Source organism: Echiichthys vipera, assembly GCF_963691815.1.
Source record: "Echiichthys vipera genome assembly, chromosome: 20".
NCBI lineage: Eukaryota > Metazoa > Chordata > Actinopteri > Perciformes > Trachinidae > Echiichthys > Echiichthys vipera.
Window position 1 is genome coordinate 12,760,666 of NC_139845.1, and position 17,621 is coordinate 12,778,286.

The following is a 17,621-nucleotide window of genomic DNA, read 5'->3' on the forward strand; positions in this document are numbered from 1 at the left end:
AGGGGGGGCTGCCAAATGTATGTGATTTATGGGCCAGTGCGAAGGCTAATGCAGGCTGCTTTGCATATGTCCCGGTTTGGCTCTTTACTGGCTTTATTTTAAGGTTTCCCATATAGAATAGAATAGAAATACGTTTTTGATCCAAGGCTTTGATGCTGAGTATTCACAGCATTCCCCTAGTGCTACAATGCTGCTGCTGCTTAATTATAGAACATGTGTTCTCTGTTAAAAATGATAGCGCTATATTGAAAAGGATGGGGATAATTTAGAGAATGGAAACAGGGCTAAAAGGGTTGAGAGGACTTGATAAAAAGGAAATGAGTGCATGTGAGAGGTAGGAAACCACACAGGCTGAACCTGCTTTGAGCACCTAGCTCTATTATTAAATCTATGTATGTGCTCCAACCACCATCACAGCTCCAACCTGAAAGCCAGAGAGCATCTTCTGATCAAATGGAAAGCAGCAAAGGGAATATCTAATATGTTAATAATCAGCTGCATTAAATCTGTATCTGACACCTGGGATTACCATATCTGTTGTGAACAGAGTGAGTCTATTGGGAAAGAGCAGTTTGTTTGCCAATAATTATTATGTAGAATGGGCACTTTATACATATTGTATTAGTGGATTATAATTACTGATGCATTAAGCAGCATTTCAGTGTAGTAGCTCATCATGGTGGATTGATTGGACAGTCTGTAGAGTAGCTAGACATTGTAGAAGTCAAATAAATGTAGTGTAACAAAAAGTATAATATTTCAAAAGCAGCAGAAATGTAAATACTTCAGTAAGTATGTAAAAAATGTACTTAAAGGTCCCACATTATGCTCATTTTAAAGTTCATACTTATTACTCATACGTATTATGGCTTTCTACTAGAACATGTTTATGCTTTAATGTTCAAAGAACACATTATTTTTTTTCATGCTGCCTGTCTGAATATCCCTATATTCACCCTCTGTCTAAGACGCTCCTTTTTAGTGCCTGTCTGTTTTAGCTCCCCTCCTGAAAAAGTCCAGTCTACTCTGATTGATCAGTGTTTTTAACATCTCTGCACCGCCACAGCAGCCAGGGAACAAAGGTAACAGCACATTCTACCTATATACAGTATAGTTGTGACATGACAACTGTATAGAAGTCCTGACAGCTCATTTAAAGCAGATTAAGCGTGTTGATACTTCCACAGTATGTATAGCACCTCAACCTACTTTTAAAAAAAAGACATTTAAGAACAGTACCTGAGTTCTTGTATTTAGTTGCTTTTCATCACTGTTTTGGTTCATTCATGTTTCCATTGATTTATCATTTCAATTTAAGCTATCTTTGAAAACTTTTGACTTATTCAATTGTCTACTCTTATGTCACTGTCCGATGTCATGTGCTCCTCCTGTCCTGCTCTGACTGTGGGTGTAAATGCTTTCTCCAAGAGATGCAGTATTCGCACAGTGTGCTGCAAACTGCTGGACATTATGGACAATGCCAGCCACCCCCTGCACACCGTCATCGGCAACCAGAGGAGCCTGTTCAGTGGAAGGCGGCTCCTGCCCAAGTGTAGGACCAACAGGCTCCAGAACTCCTTTGTCCATCAGGCCATCACACTCTACAACTCCTCACTGGGGGGGAGAAGGAAATAAAGAGGACAGAAGGGGAGGAGTGGGAGTCACTCACTGTGCAATTAATAATCTACTCTTACATACCTTGACACTTTTCTTCTTCTTTTTTTGTGCAATAACTTTATCCACCACTTAAGTGCAATAATTTAATCTTAATGCTCATTTCTGTCATATGCAGTCATACATATTTTATCGTATACATTCCCTCTACATTTAACTTATCTCATTCAATTTTCTGACTTTTATTTGACCTTACAACTACCTCATATCTATTTGACTAAGAGTTTAGTGCTTCCTGTTTATTGTTTTTTATACTTTCTGTATGTATTTAGCTAAGAGTTTATTGGTTATCCTATACTGTATTTTTTTATACCTCCCTTGTGTTTTTGGAAGCTGCTGGAAACTCAATTTCCTTGTGGGAGTCATCCCAAAGGGATCAATAAAGAGAAGTCTAAGTCTAACCACTGTCTGAGCAAAGTGTCACCACTCTGTGCTGATGCATTTAATTTTGATGGAATGGCCGATGCCAGAGTTTAGTTTGCATATGCATCCTTGATCAGGAGAGTTGACCAAATCACCTTTCATATTTACAGTAATGGCCCAAGGAAGTGTTGTGCTTCCTGCACATATCTTAGCACAATATCAGTCAGACCCTCCACCACAAATAAATGCATCCTTATAAAGTAACATTCTAGCAGCATTTCATGTTTTCCACATCTACAGTCCTCTGTATGTTGTTAGCAGTCTTATTATGTGTTCATAACTTAGCTATCAACTGGGGTTTGGTGCCTTGCTCATTTGCTCCTCACACAGGAGAGGCCTTTGTATGAAATGGTGGAAATTTGACTTGGCAAATGCGAAGTTAGAAGTTCCCTTTTTCCATAAATCCGACATTCACAGTGGCAAAACAAAGCCACTGTTATGTTCCTTCTGAGATGCAACATTAGAAAAAAATATGAGATTTCATGCAATACAAAAAAGCACAAAGCCACAGAAGAGCCACTCAGAGCATTGAGGAGGAACCACGTATCACAACAACAGGCCCTTCAATATCTTTCTCTGAAAGAAAACTCACTCCCCTGCCAAGGAGGACTCACCTTTGTGCATCTGCTGTGACTGTTTGTAAATGATGGCAGTATTGATTCCATCCTCACATGGGATTTCTGTGTCTAGGGTAATTTGTTTGAAGGGAAGGAGGTAAAATGGGGGAATTGCCGGTAATGGAGGTGGAAACAGGAGAGATAAAAGCCTCCCTCAGAGAGACTACTATACAGTATGCAAGCAAGCTCACTTTAAGGCACAAACAAAAGCACACAGACATGAAAAGCCCTTTCCTCCCTTTTTCTGAAAAGCCATCACAGAAAATGATGGATATGCTGTGCACTGTACAGGGATGGGTAGCAAAAGTAACCTTAAAAGAAACAGGTACTGAAAATAAAAAAAACTTCTTCTTAATGAGCCAATTTTTTTGCAGCAATGCAAACCTTTATTGTAAGCTGATAAAATGGGTATGTCACAATTCAGAATAGGAATAAACAAACACTTTATTGGGTTTAAGATAGGACTGAATGTTAGTGGAAATGTTGGTAAACATCATGAGGATATACTGCCATCTGCTGATTGAAATCCCACAGCACATTTCAGTTTGCAGGTTTTGAGAGCTTACCCACACACATGCACTGCAACCAGCTTTGCTATTGATAAAGAAAAATGTAACTCCTTCTTAACAAATTAGCGAGACAATTTGCCACGCCCAATTCTGAAACCAATGAAATATGTAAATGTTCACCACTCCTAAATTAGTTTGGTGATTTTCTGAATATGATAAAGCCTCCAAAAAGGCAAGTTATTGCAAAAAGGAATACTAAGAAGAAATAGAGCAAATTCAATCGAGCCCGACTGGACCCGATTGAATTTGCTTCGTCAGTGCTCTGGCCTATATATTACCATATACTGTATAATATTAGAACTTTAAGTTTAGGAAAGTTTTGTGATTGTTCGGATTGTTGTTGTTGAGCGCAGAGATGGACTGTGTTGAAAGGAACACCTGCAATTGGCTAATCAGAAATGGACTAAAAAACCAATGAGACAATACAGATTGTTCTTTAATTCTGTTTAATGTTTTTTCAGCCTGACATAACAGAAAATAGCATACATATATGTGATATACAGTGACGTCCAACCCTGGCCTCATGGTTCATTCATTCAAAATATTACAATATCACTTCCAGAAATCATCTCAAAGAGACGTCATCACACTGATATGGCTTTCATTGGTGCAGCTAGAAGTCACGATGTCTGCACATGATTCTGGGGAGGATGACTATTTAAATAAACATTAAGCAAGAATCCTCAGTTCCCATCACACAGCTCCGTTGAAGACTTACTGTAGAAATTAATGTAAAATAGTTAAACAAAAGTGAAACATGATGGTGAAGAATAAGCATGTTTCAATTATTTAACATACTGTGTGCTCCAAGAAAATAAATAAATTATGTTCATAAAATCTATACCATCATCTATGTTCTGCTCATCACCAATACAGAGATTATCATACTGTTTATATAATATTTGTTACTTGACCATCTGAGAGACTTATAGTGCTTATTTTGAATAACATGTCCCCATTCGATGGGTTAAATTCTACCGTGATACTGTTTGTCCAGTTTATTCAAGTCAATACAGGAAACATTGATTAGAACATAAAGGAAACTGAATGACGGAAAAGGGAAAAGGACACAATGTAGAAGTGATAAAACTGTTCTATTCTGACTACAGTGTATGAAGAGCTTAAACAGTTCATCCAACAGTTATCATTCATCTTCATTTGTTTTGGCTTTTAATTTGGGGTGAGTATCTGGATTTGACAGGGCACATTTCAGATCTTCTCTTTAGACATAGGGATTGCTGATGCAGTAAACATACACAGTTCCGTGCTGTATTGTTCCTTTGGGGCCAACACCCTCATTTTTTGTTGTTATGAAAAACAACTTCCTGTGACGTGTTGCAAAAGAACAGATGTGGTATTAAGCAATGACTACCAGCGTGAAGAGTGTTTGGAGGGGAAGACTGGATCTCTTCTATCCACAAAAGTAATTTCCCAGAGTCTATTATATACATGTCACTTGTGGCTGGGCTTAAATTTCCAATCCCGCTATGCAGAGTGCCAGCAGCACCAAAGACACCAGGCACACAGTGGGCGTGACCATTGATGCTTTACCTGAGGAAACAGAAACAGCATGAGACAAATGGACCAAGTGGACAAAAAAAATTTATATTTATATTTGAGCCTTACCCTTAATGCTTATCTTCCTGACTGGACCATCCCCTCCTTCATAACGGCCACGCACCATCAGCTCATAGTCTCCATGCTGAGGCATGGGGAAGTCCATGAAGTGCCAGCCAGTGATGTAGACTTTCCCATAGATGTAGCCAGTCTTTCTGAACATAACCTTGAAAAAAAGAATCCAATCTTCAACATTTCTGTTATTTCCCAGTAGACCTGGAAATTATCTTAGATCTAATGAAAAAAAAGATATTGTTTGGCTTGACACACAGCTTTTCAACACCCACCTTGTAGTACAGTGGGAAGGAAATATTGCCAAACCAGTCATACTGGATATGATCCCACCAAACATACAACCACTGTCCTGTCCAGGTTACATAGCGCCACATCCTAGGGGGATCTGGTGGTGCTGTAAACAAATTTTTTTTTTTTAAAGACCACATCTATAGGATAACTCTTATTGTAGGTACTTATTATCCATAGATTGGTCTTACGTGGCCTCTTTGTGAACATCTCACAGTGTTCACCAGGGGGTCCGAGGCCGGCTCCATTGAAGGCACGGACCTCAATGAGGTAGTGCGAGTCTGGCAGCATGTTCTCCAACCTGGTCTGGTTGACTGTGGCTGAAACAAATATACGGTTTGCTCCTGGCTCCGGATCATCGTATTTTCTCCAGTATTTGACCTGGTAAGCAAGGAACAAGGTCCATAAGTACGTTTTTGTGTACATCTCAAGAAATGTTATGGTATGTTCATAACATTTTTGAAACCAAAATTTTAAGTTTGGAACTTGTAGTGTACAGTAGAAGCTATGTACCTGGTATCCTTCAATGTACTGCTGCAGGCCCGTACCAGTGTCCACCACTGGCAGCCACCAGACTAGAGCTTCAGTGGAAGACACCGGCCTGGCATAGACATCTGTCGGTGACTCCACAGGTACTGGATGAGAAAGGAAAAAAAGGTGGTCAACTGAACTCTAAGTTTACACACAAGTTTTATTTTTCCGAGAGAGTTTAGGATCCTAAATCCTCACCATCTCTCGGGTAGTAGATGACCTTGGTAAGGCTGTATGGTCCGTCTCCTTTCACATTAAACGACTTGATCTTCACCTGAAACTCTCTGACCTGAAAATCTTCGTCAGTGGGAATGAAGTAGGAGTCCCTGTGAACGTAACGCCTCGTCTCAGGGTCTGAAATGGTCTCGTACCACCAATCGTAAGCATCATGAGGCTTGAAGGCCACAATGTAGCCAAACTTTTTACCGTAGAAAAACCACGGCTGAACAGGCTAAGATGTCAGGAGTGGAAAGAAAAAACACCTCTTAGATATTGTTAGTGCGGGAGTGTGTGCAAATATTTTTGATATACAATAAAGTTACATGAACTGAGGGCTCTCTTACATTCCATGTAATGACGATCTCGCCATTTCTACCTCCATAGCCTGCTACGTCAGTGGGGGAAATCACTGGAGCTGAGAAGAAATAAAAGATCATTGAGTTTTTAATTATTATTTTTTTCTTCCCACCACAACTGCCCTGACTAAAATATATGTCAGATATAAGGTATTCTCTCCTTACAAGCATCCCAGGTTTTAATCTTGAGGGAGGGGATGCTGGCTTCTCCGGAGCCGTACTCGTTGGTGGCGATGATCCTGAACTGATACTCCATCCACGCGTAAAGGTCTGTCACTTCTGCTCTCTCCATACTGCCGTCAATAAGGGTTGGAGCTGATGGAGACAAAAATGACAAATTGCATTGTGCTGCAGTGTGATCTACCCTGTCAACAACGTCCAAGTATATTTTACTTGCAGGCTTGAATTGATCAGATCACTTGAGGTCAGAATGCTGGATTTAGAGCGAGTTGGCCCCTACTCAGAACTACTCACTTGTGCTGGCGTCCTTCCAGTCATCTTCATTCAGAGCCCAGTAGTGTCTAGTCTGAATGGTGTAGGAAAGAATGGGGCTGTTGTGCTCTGCTCCTTTAGTCCACAACAGTTTCACCCACGTATCCCCGATCTCTTCCACCCTGATCACACCGGGAGGTCCGGGAACACCTGAATCAGTGGGGAAAGGCACATGCAAAGAAGGTACATATGTTGATAATCAGGATAAGAACATCCACCAAATAACTCAAATGTAATCATAAATCATCTCGTCATCAATGATCATTTGAGGCAAAGCACGCCGGGACTGACCTACAATCTTGAGGTCGGCGTATGCAGTATCGCTGTCCACCACTGTCTGAGCCGTGCAGGTGTAGCGGCCTTCATGCCAAATCTGGACGTTCTTTATTCTTAGATCACCGCTGCCGTCTTCGCTCTGAACAACAGAAAGCAAAAAAGCAAAGAGGTAAAAGAGGAAGGGGGCAGGGACGCTACGCAAGATGTTAAATGACGAACCATCACCGTACCACAACGCGTTCATAGTGTTGCCACTCAGAGTCGAAGTCAATGACCCTGAAGTCTATGGACCAGATGAAGGTGATGTCCAGCATGGGGTCGTATGAAGCGGCACACCTCAGAATCACTTCATCGCCAACCTTTGCCTCAGTGTCTTCAGGTGGCTCTGTGATGCTGGTAGCCTCTAGGGAAAAGAAACAAAATCATTATTCTAATGCAAGAATATGTTACTGTAATTTTTTTACTGGATTTCAATATGCATACACACAAATATGCTCACAGACCTGTGATGGTGAGATAACCCGAGCTGTTGCCCTTGCCTCTGTCATTTTCAGCAAAGCAGGTGTAGACACCCTCATCATTGCTGGTGGCATTGAGGATCTCCAGACTCCCATCAAACATGATAGAAATCCTAGAAATGAGCACAATTAGTTAAACTGAATTGCTTGACAGTGGATGGGTGATGCACACTATATCGGAGGGCTTTCTAGAATCTAGTACACCATTTAATGCCAATGTTGACTGACCGGGAATTGTTGAAGAGGAGCTCTTTGCCCTTTGTCCAGGTGTAACGTGGTCTAGGAGCGGCTCGGGGTTTACACTCGATCACCACGCGGCTGTCTTTAGCTCCAAGAAGCTGCTTCCTCACAGGGTTGAACTCGAATGTAGGAGCACAGGCTAAGGGGGGGTATTTGTCACCATTCACTTGTTGAAACCGCTTAAAACACAGTTGTGCTTCCTAGTATTCAGTAAGTCACAAAAGCCCCCTTTTACACATGCACTGCAAACCTGAAATAATCCAGACATTACCTGGAGGAGCTGTATGTGAGAACACAAATGTCTGGACCAGTTGAACCGGACATTAGACAGACTTTACCTTGCCAGCTCCGTAGTACAAGGTCTGTGTAATGTCTGACTAAGCCCATTAGAATTCACAGTGAGAAAGTGGGCGTGTTGTTGACGTTTCTGTCATAGGGCTCTTGCATGAAGAAAACAAACACCAAACACCGAAATTGTCACATCAGACTAGTATTTCCAGTAGATGAGAACGCCTCTGAGACGGACATCTCCTGTCGTTTGCTGCATTTGTGAAAGGGCAACTTTGAAAAATAACTTGACCTGATTCAGACATGGTCTGGAGTTCAAGAAAATTACTTGAGAGTAAAGTTTCTTGAAAGGACTCACCAATGACTCGCAGCTCAGCGTTGGCGTATTTGATGCCCCAGTAGTTCTCAGCGATACACTGATACATTCCTGAGTCATCGAAAGTGAGACTGGAAAACTTCAACTCCCCCTTCCCATACTGGAAAATGTACACACACAACACAAATGTAAACATGAATATAATTTCAAAGAAAGCATAAAAGCAAAGTTTATAACATGTGCCATAGACTGTATATAACGATGGATGGCTTGTACCCCCCCCCCCTCCTGAAAGTGAAGCCAAAGCATTTTGTACAGTGAAGGTCATAAGTCCCGCCCCCTCCTTGTCAGCGGATGGCACATGGGCCAAATTAAAAGTCAAAGTACACCTCAAATACATTTTCCCTATAGATGGTTTCTGTCAATGCAGGTCGTTTTTATCACGCTGATGTTTGTGCAAGTGTTCGGTTTTATTGTATGTTTGTTTTTAATTAGTTACTTGATGCTATAAAAACAATTCCTGACAACAACGATTTCCTGGTCAATCCAATAAGGTAGTGCCAAAAATTGCAGTTTGCTGAGTGGCCACTAGGGGCAGGTTTCATTGTAGAGTCACTTCTCATTGATCCCCATGCTAAATAGGCCGTTTTTCACAGCACAATTTCACCTGTTTAAGGCCTGGTACAAAAAAAACATTTTAGTCTGTATGTTTAGGTTATATCTCCATGACAACATTCAGGGGGGTGAATTGTTTTGTACCAGGCTGTTTTTATTTTATTGGAGGTTAAAGTTTATAAATAATTAGGGGTGTGACTCTTTAGTAACAGCTATGCGCTTGCGCTCACGTCGCCACAGAAGTATACATCAGCCAGTCCTCCCCCCAACGTCACATCAATGCCCTTTTTTGGTAAGAGGAAAGGAGGCGGAGTCAAAGCTAGACATGATGGCGACTCTCATAGGCGAGGGCGATTGGATCAAGATGAGAGAACTGACCTCGACGCAGAGGCTACATAATGTTTTATACAGTCTATGGGTGAAACATGAGAGGAAGTGGAGCCATGTTGTCGATCTTCATATACAATATATGAAATGTATTCCCCAATTGCTTTTATTGCTTTCTTTTATAGATTTCTTTTTTCTTTTACCATATATCCATCTTTGTACCAGCGGATAAAAGGAAAGGGCTTCCCTGATGCCACACAGCGCATGGTGTGCTCTGAGCCGATGTCAATCTGAGTGTTGTTGATGGTTTCTGCCCACTCGGGAGCAGCTGAACAAACAAAACAGGCATAACGCTGATTACATTCAACACAATATTCAAATGTATACACAGCAGAAGGGTTAAGTCAAAGTTGTGTTGACACACAAAAGAACAACACTGGTGAATTCAACTGTAAGAAATAATCTCTATAGGCTACTACCATCTACGCTCTTAAACGTGCACTCTACAACCTAAATTTGGTACACTCCAATAAAGTCACTTACACTCCACATACAGCCAGGCCTTGTGCCAGTCCTTTCCTTTAGTGTTGATGGCCTCACACTCGTATCCTCCCACATCTTCATATTGTACATTGTACAGATGAAGCACAGCCCCTGATTCACTGATCTCATGATTCGGTGGGAGGTCTGTGGCGTCCACCTTCCGCCAAACAATATGAGGGATGGGGCTGAAAGGAGGCACAAAGAAAATAAACCAGTGCCTGAAAGAATAATCTCATGAGTCTTTTATTCCATAAAGAGTGAACACAGAAATGAAAAACATACTTTCCGAGAGCAAAGCACTCCAATGTAATATTAGAGGCCAGCATGGCAGTAGTATCTGGGAACTTGACCCTGATATCTGCTGGGTATTTTCTCTCCTCACCTGAGACAAAGAAAGTAAACTTTATCCAACATGTTGAAGATCAGAAATATGATGAGATAATGTGCATTGTTTTTTTTTTTAATTCTTCCCTTCCCCCCCATGTTAAGAAGAGGTTAGTTTTTTCCCAGCTAGTATCTGCTAACCATCATCAGGGGGTAAAGGGATGAGGGGGATGAACTTGGAGAAGACGCTCTTCCCAGTGATGGGGCTGGAAACAAAGCAGGAGTAGTTTCCTGCATCTTGAGCTTCCACTTTAGAGATGTACAGGTTCCCCGTCTTCTGAGAGACGAACCGACGGCGGTCTGTGTACAGAAAAACCGGGAACTCGTTGTAGATCCAGCGGTAGGTCACCTCCTCTGAAAAAGAAAAGACAGAGGGCTAGTTATTACTGTTATCTTCCAAAGAATGGCTTTTCTAATGGAGACATGAAGACCTGTACGCACGTGGCCAGGCTTTAGGAGGGGCACACAGCAGAACAGCCCCCTGTCCTTCTTTGACATACACTGGGTCTCTTTCCTCCTGGGGAAACTCCTCCACAACTTCATGATATGCAGATGAGGAGAAAATAAAAAAGGAAAAACAGGTATTATGATTGAAATCAAAACATACAACAACTGCAACGCAGGCTTTAAACAAGGAGGGAAGTTGTGACATCCTTGTTTCTTCTGTGATACCAAGAAAAAAAAAGGAACTGGAGCTAGGTCAGATACAACACCAGACATGGGTCATACTGCCCTGCTTCACCAGCAGGGTTCATATTAGTGATGTCCCGAGAACCGATGCTTTGATACCATGTCAGTGCCAAAATTCTGAAAACGTTATTGTTCTTGTAATGTCTACAGTGCCGGAGGTACCAGGGATGCAATTCTTCCGGACCTGAAGGGGGCAGCATATACACCTACAACTGTGCAGCCCAATAAATGCCAAAGAAAGAAGAATGACAACCAGCACAAAAGAACAAGAAAATGTTAAGGATGGCGACAAATGCAGCTGCATTTGCTGCTGCAAGCACCCACAAAGACCTGTCAATGCACAACATATGGAAGTACTTTGCGTTTGCAAACAAAGTATGCAAACAGTGCAAATGAACATCTTAGACAAAAGGAGGAAACAGTTCCAACTTAGCAAAGCACCTCAAAGACATCCAGATTTATTCAAACAACTCAAGGGAGCCATACTCTAAAGTGCTAACAGCCGCTAACAGCCACTAACAGCCGCTAACAGCATATCCAAAGTGTTATCCTTGTTATCTTTATTCTGAAATACATGTTACCATTATTTAAGTTTGAGACTTCCCACACACGATCTTGAGTCCATTAGAACGAGACGGACATTATTTTAACACAAATTTTTAAGTTTCAGTATTTTCTTTACATTTTACATTTTTTTTATTTTAGCAGACAGCTGTGGTGGTGCTGCATGTGTCTTTGAATAGTGCTCATGTTAGCCACGGTGTAGTCTACAGTACTCACGCTGCTAACGTAGGAAGTAAAAGGTTGTTGTTTTTTTACTGTGACTTTGAATTGGGTATTATATACCGACTACCACATTTTTGGTATCTTGCCATTCCTATTTCGCGTGCTCACATCCAAACTTGACCCTGGCCTCCTTGCTGATGACGGTGCCGTAGATGTTCCTGGCCACGCAGATGTACGTCCCAGCATGTTTCTTCTGCCTGGGATTAGTGATAACCAAGTTCCCTCCGACAAGGCTGTAGTGCTCGTCTGGCTGCTCCATCAGTTTGATTTCCCAGTTATCACGGCGCCACCTAGCAGTGATACAAGACAATTCTATAAAAAAAAGATATCAACCATGTCACACTGCATGTACTGTACTTGTGCTTTCAAATCTGTAAATCATGTATCCATAGTGTATAAAAATCTTGTTAAGTGTGCGAAACCTGTATGTAGCAGGTGGGTTTGCTCGTGCTCTGCAGTTCATGGAGATTCTCCCATCGGGTGAATCTTCGGTGTAGACCACATCCACAGGCTCTTCCTCAAAGATGGGACCATACCCAGTTGCATCATCTGACAAATTGTACAAAATAATTAGCTGACGTACTTATTTAAAACCACTCATGAAACGCTGTGATGTATATGCAGCATGCCCCCTTTATGTCCTGATTCTTTTGGACATTTGCAAGAAACTCACCTCCATAAATTCTAGGCTCGTTAAATAGGACCGCCACTGCAAAGCAGAGACACATTCATGTCAGATAATTGGTATGCAGGGTTTACACTTGACTTAATTTAAGGGGGTAAATGGTATATTTTCACACATCACTGTGCCTCTTACCAGAGAGGGAGACTGAGGAGGACAGGGACAGGAGCAGTAATGCAGCCGAAGCCATGGCGGTCAACAAATGGACTTTGTTGACCGTAACCACGCGAGTTAGGCGGATGGGCAGAGGGACACAAAAAAGAAGTCGATGGACAGCACATGAACTGGTGAGGGCTGAATAAGAGACAAAAAGAAGAGAGACTGTCGAAAACAGAATCTATTTTTTTTATAACATCATAAGCATTTTGTTTAACATGATCTCCCTTCATTATGTAGTATTAAAAAGTTATATTACCTTCAAGATATAATACTAGAACACAAACAGAGTGCAGAACTAACTGGAATATAAAGGATTCAGGATGTAGGAATGACTCAGCAGGACACTGCAAACAGTCATGCAGAGTGTGTGTACATATACAAGGACACGCACCTGCAAAGAAACACACAGGCCTGCGCTGTGTGTGCACGCTGACACACACTGACACACACATTGACTTACTGGAGGTAGCACTGCAGTGTACAGCACCTGCTGCTCCGTCACACATGCTTACACATCCCTTTTGCAGCACTGTTTAATTCAATTCAATTCAATTTTATTTACAGTGCCAAATCATAACAAAAGTTATCTCAGGACACTTTACAGAGTAGGTATAGACAGCACTCTTGGGCTGTCCCGACTAAATTTTTTTATAGTCGAATCTGATTCCTCACGTCTTGCCTATAGTCGACTTATCGCCGAATCAGTTTTGGGTTTTTTTCTCATGAAAAACCCTCTGATGGGTGGCGAGCCATAGACATGAAGCAGACAGCGGCGGGTGCACGTGAGTCCAGCGATACATGGTCACACGTGTCAGACAGAGGGTTACTGAGAGATGTGATTTCTGATTTCTCATAGGAGCATCTTATTTAAAGTATTTGTTGTTATTACATAAATGTGTTTTGTTTGTACCTTTCTTTGACAATAGCTGACGGTATATTCAGAACTGTAGTGGGAGGGGGTTATTCCCGCACACTAAGGAGATAGATTAAAAGCACATGCGTTATTTTCACATTTTAGCAACAGTATTTATTAATAGGTTTATATTTATACCCAAATAGGCTATTTCTCATGGTCTATTGGGAGAAACCAAGCATCTATATGTAAATTCAGACAATCAGCACCCCCAGAGCCAGAATGGAATAATCCATTGTTTCATAACCACATTTTGTGCATTTTTCGACAATTCGACTGTGAGATTGGCAGTCGAATCAGGCTCCTCGAGTGAATCTCCGAATAGGAGTCACCCTTACCACACTCCACAACTTATTTCTGAATGTGACTGTTATGAGCAACTGCGGTGCTTCGACTTTCACTGTCAAACAGAACATACTGGGAGATACAGAGATACTCAGAGAGATCAGGTTGGGGGAGGAACGTGGAGGTATAAAGTCGGATGAATCCAGGATTGATAAAGATGACCAGGATAGGATAAAGTGTGTGTGTGTGTGTGTGTGTGTGGGGGGGGGGGGTGATCTTTGTTCTACACTTGTAAAGCTCCCAGTGATCAGTGATTTTGACGCAAAAAATGCAGGAAGTATGTGTGGTTGGTATTTATATATTTACTAGAGTATATATTTGAGTCTTCTTTGGGTTTATGTTCTGTCGCTGGGAATTACAACTTGTATTGCTCTGTTTCTTTCAGAGAATCAACCGTTTTTTGTTTTTTTACGAGGGCTACTAGGTTTATCTCATCGCTCATCATTAAGATAATGGTAAGGTAAGATTTGGGATCAGATTCAAACTTGGATATCCCACCGATATAATTTCAATTTGCATGTGTGTTTGGTATAAAAAACGTAAATGTAAAAACACACACTAAATACACATGTGACGTCCCGGTCATTACCTAAATAACCCTTATTTCATGCAAGAAACAAATATGCAAGATTATTCATCTGCAATTCACTGAACTGTTTTGACCAACACAACATACAAAAGTCTCAATGTTATAACCAAAGTGGGTGACGTTTCTGAATCGTCACTTATTTTCACTGAAGAGAATGCGCTAGATGGTGTAACATGTTTGCAGCACTGACATTGCGCTTAACAGTGAGCGCGAAGCTCAGGCTTCATCTGAACATAATCTTCCTATAATGACGCAGGCAAAGGGGGTGTGATCAGGGACATTGAAGCAAGAGGAAATCAGGAAAACAGCTATCTTCCCTTAGAAATGTTTAGATAGTAGTAGTAAATGTGGCTTTGTCGAAAAAAAATGTCATATAAGTCGGGGTAAATATTGTGGCCATGTGGCAACAAATGTCTGTACATCCTACAGTTAGCCAGGCAGTCTCACAGTCATTTGCTGAGTCATTCTGGATGTTGGAAAGAAGAGTAAGAAGACAGAATGTATTAAGAAAATGGTCAGCCACCTCCCATGTGCCCCAGCAATCATGTTTGTCTCAACCTCCAAGAAATGGAGAGAAAAAGAGAGAGAGAGAGAGAGAGAAAGAGAGAGAGAGAGAGAGAGAGAGAGAGAGAGAGAGAGAGAGAGAGAGAGAGAGAGAGAGAGAGAGAGAGAGAGAGAGAGAGAGAGAGAGAGAGAGAGAGAGAGAGAGAGCAGAGGAATATACCCAGTACACAGCATATCCACATGCAGAGACTGCAGCACTGACTCCTCATGGGCACTCATGATGACTCAACACTATTATCACAACAGTATAGCAGCAGTCGGCAGCATCTATCCTGCATTTGCACCGCTTTATATGCCTTCAATCTCAAAAAGTGAGACCTCTGCATCTGAAAGATCCTGAAAGGTGGACAGGGGTCTCAATTTACAAGATTCCACAACACTTTTGTACATACAGCCTTGGATTTGCAGATTACAGTTGCCACAATCTGTTCCACCACTAATCAATTCATCAGAGTGTGTTTTCATGAGTTTCCCCTGGTGATAATCCCATCACAGATCCTCTTGGGACGGACCAGGGAAATTTAGGTCAGCACATGTATTACGCCCCAGTGTTTTACAAATGATCATGTTTGCCGTGTGTTTTACGGCTGCACAAAACCACACTGGAGGTTTGAATTCAACAAGAGGATATCACCGATGGTGCCGATTTAATTTGGAGTTTTTCTGGGTTAGTTTTGAGTTGATTAAAGTGGGTTTTTTTTTCGATCTGTTTGGGTGATTTCTGTTAAAAAAGCAGGCCTCGTGTTAAAATAATACACTTTCCCTGACATTCTTGCAGCCATGACATCTAAAAAAAAGGAGATGGCTAAATTATTCTTAGTCTCTAATGCATTTTGCATTTTTATTTTACAGTTCAGGGGACAAGGAGGAAGAAAAACAATTTATATTTGTGGATCATAACAATTTACAATATCCAACCAGAGAAATAGAAATATTATTTGATTTAATACTAATTTAAGGATCTAGACTCAAGGTTGTATGCCAGTACAGCACATTAAACGTTTAAGCAGTGCTTAATTTATAAGGGAGTTGCCCTCTCATCCATGAAGGCCATATCGCCCTTTACCAAATAGTGCCAAGGTGCATCCAGCAGCCACTGCGCCCTTGACGCATAAAGTCGGGCACTTTCACCTTGTGTTCCCCCTGCAACCACGGACACACTTTCTGATCTTGAGTGTAGAGTGGGATGCTAAAACGACCTCAAACATCGCTCACTTCGTCGCAGTCATTGAAAAAAAAACCCCACAGCAGCCTCTAAAAGTAACTGCGCAGCCCCTGACATCACTTCATCCCAATGACGACTGAGCGGCACCGCTAGTTCACATGCTCTGCATTGCGGTACTCCTGCGCCCGGTCCATTTCAGCTACACAGCGTCGAACTCCGGTTTATCCTCACTAAGTCCAGACACAAGAGCCATTTAAGGTTACATGCACACACTAGCACGTGGTGTCGTTCTTACCTTTGAGGCAGAATGGGAGATTTCAGTACACTGTCCGCATGGCACAACCTGGACCCGGACCGCATCGACCCCCACAAGCCCACACCCAACACACACCCCGCCGGAGCGTCCCGTTCATCTGAACTTTTCTATTGGAGGAAAGAGGCTGAGCGACACCTCTGTGTGGCAGCGAGGATGCGGCTGCCATTGGTCCAGGAGAGAGGGAGGGTGGGGAGGGATGCGGGCATCATGCTGCTGCGCATCACAGACGGGGGAAATAAAGCTTCTATGGAAAATCACAAATCAAATCAAAGGTTGTTATTGTTTGTGCACAGCATATCGGATTATTGGAAGAAGTTAATACCAATAATTTGTTTTTCATTTTTAGCAAACATCAGCAAATGCAATAATTGGTCACTGTTTACACCAACATGTCTTATGTCTAAGGAATATAATTTTTTATTATTTTTATTTTTTTAATATTTAGGACATGGGAAGATTAGACCTTGACTAGAAAAGGTGTTACAGTCTATAGAGCCCATATCTGACTGTGCACAGTGTGCTGTGCATTTTAAATGACCCTCAGATCAATCTATTATTTATGACATATTTCACACTCTAGACACTCTAGTTTTATGTGTTTGATCTTCTACAATGTGACTGTTTTGGATAAAGAGGGTTGGAGATTACAGAGGTTACAGGAGGATTAGTCCACCTTCGCCTTGATAAACCTCTTCCTGTAAGAGAATTAAAATGATGCCACAGTTCATGCGCACATAGATGTATGTTAATCCTTGGGGGATCCATTCTTGGTGGTTTCTTTCTTCAGGGTTATTTGACGGATAAAAAAAGAAGCAATTTTGATACACTAGGTGGCACTACATACACACACATTTTTGGATGTTGCACTGCATGCATGTCCTCAAAGAAAACAAGAACTGATTTGAAATCCTGAAACCAACATTTATTTCATTTTTTTTAAACTTCATTTAAAATACAAAATATTTTGCAATATTATATTGTAGAGTGAACCACTTCGACAGCCTTTCATGCTTCTCATTTAGCTTCAACAACATTAACCAGAATGTCATATAATATCATATCATATACTGTATATCCTACTGTAGTTTCACCAGTCACTAGAAC

General features: G+C 41.5%; 1 protein-coding gene across 1 annotated transcript; it reads right to left on the reverse strand.

Annotated features, from left to right (window-relative positions):
- Positions 1 to 3,796: 3,796 nt before the first annotated feature.
- Positions 3,797 to 16,584, reverse strand: cntn1b (contactin 1b). The gene is made up of 24 exons (XM_083935505.1): positions 16,497 to 16,584; positions 12,602 to 12,760; positions 12,458 to 12,493; positions 12,207 to 12,333; positions 11,893 to 12,074; positions 10,750 to 10,845; positions 10,450 to 10,662; positions 10,207 to 10,306; positions 9,925 to 10,109; positions 9,585 to 9,709; positions 8,482 to 8,599; positions 7,824 to 7,974; positions 7,581 to 7,708; positions 7,308 to 7,480; positions 7,093 to 7,216; positions 6,784 to 6,951; positions 6,475 to 6,624; positions 6,298 to 6,368; positions 5,933 to 6,185; positions 5,717 to 5,838; positions 5,395 to 5,584; positions 5,188 to 5,309; positions 4,910 to 5,066; positions 3,797 to 4,834 (listed from the first exon to the last, which is right to left on the reverse strand). Exons 2-24 carry the CDS (start codon positions 12,654 to 12,656, stop codon positions 4,752 to 4,754), a joined length of 3,129 nt encoding a protein of 1,042 aa, XP_083791631.1. The 5' UTR covers positions 12,657 to 12,760; positions 16,497 to 16,584; the 3' UTR covers positions 3,797 to 4,751.
- Positions 16,585 to 17,621: the final 1,037 nt, after the last annotated feature.

Coding starts and splice junctions, on each gene's coding strand:
- cntn1b (XM_083935505.1), bottom strand. CDS start 12,656: ATGGCTTCGGCTGCATTACTGCTCCTGTCCCTGTCCTCCTCAGTCTCC. Junction 7,709..7,823: donor CTCCTCTTCAACAATTCCCG/GTCAGTCAACAT, acceptor GCTCATTTCTAG/GATTTCTATCATGTTTGATG. Junction 4,835..4,909: donor CAGGAAGATAAGCATTAAGG/GTAAGGCTCAAA, acceptor CTGTTTCCTCAG/GTAAAGCATCAATGGTCACG.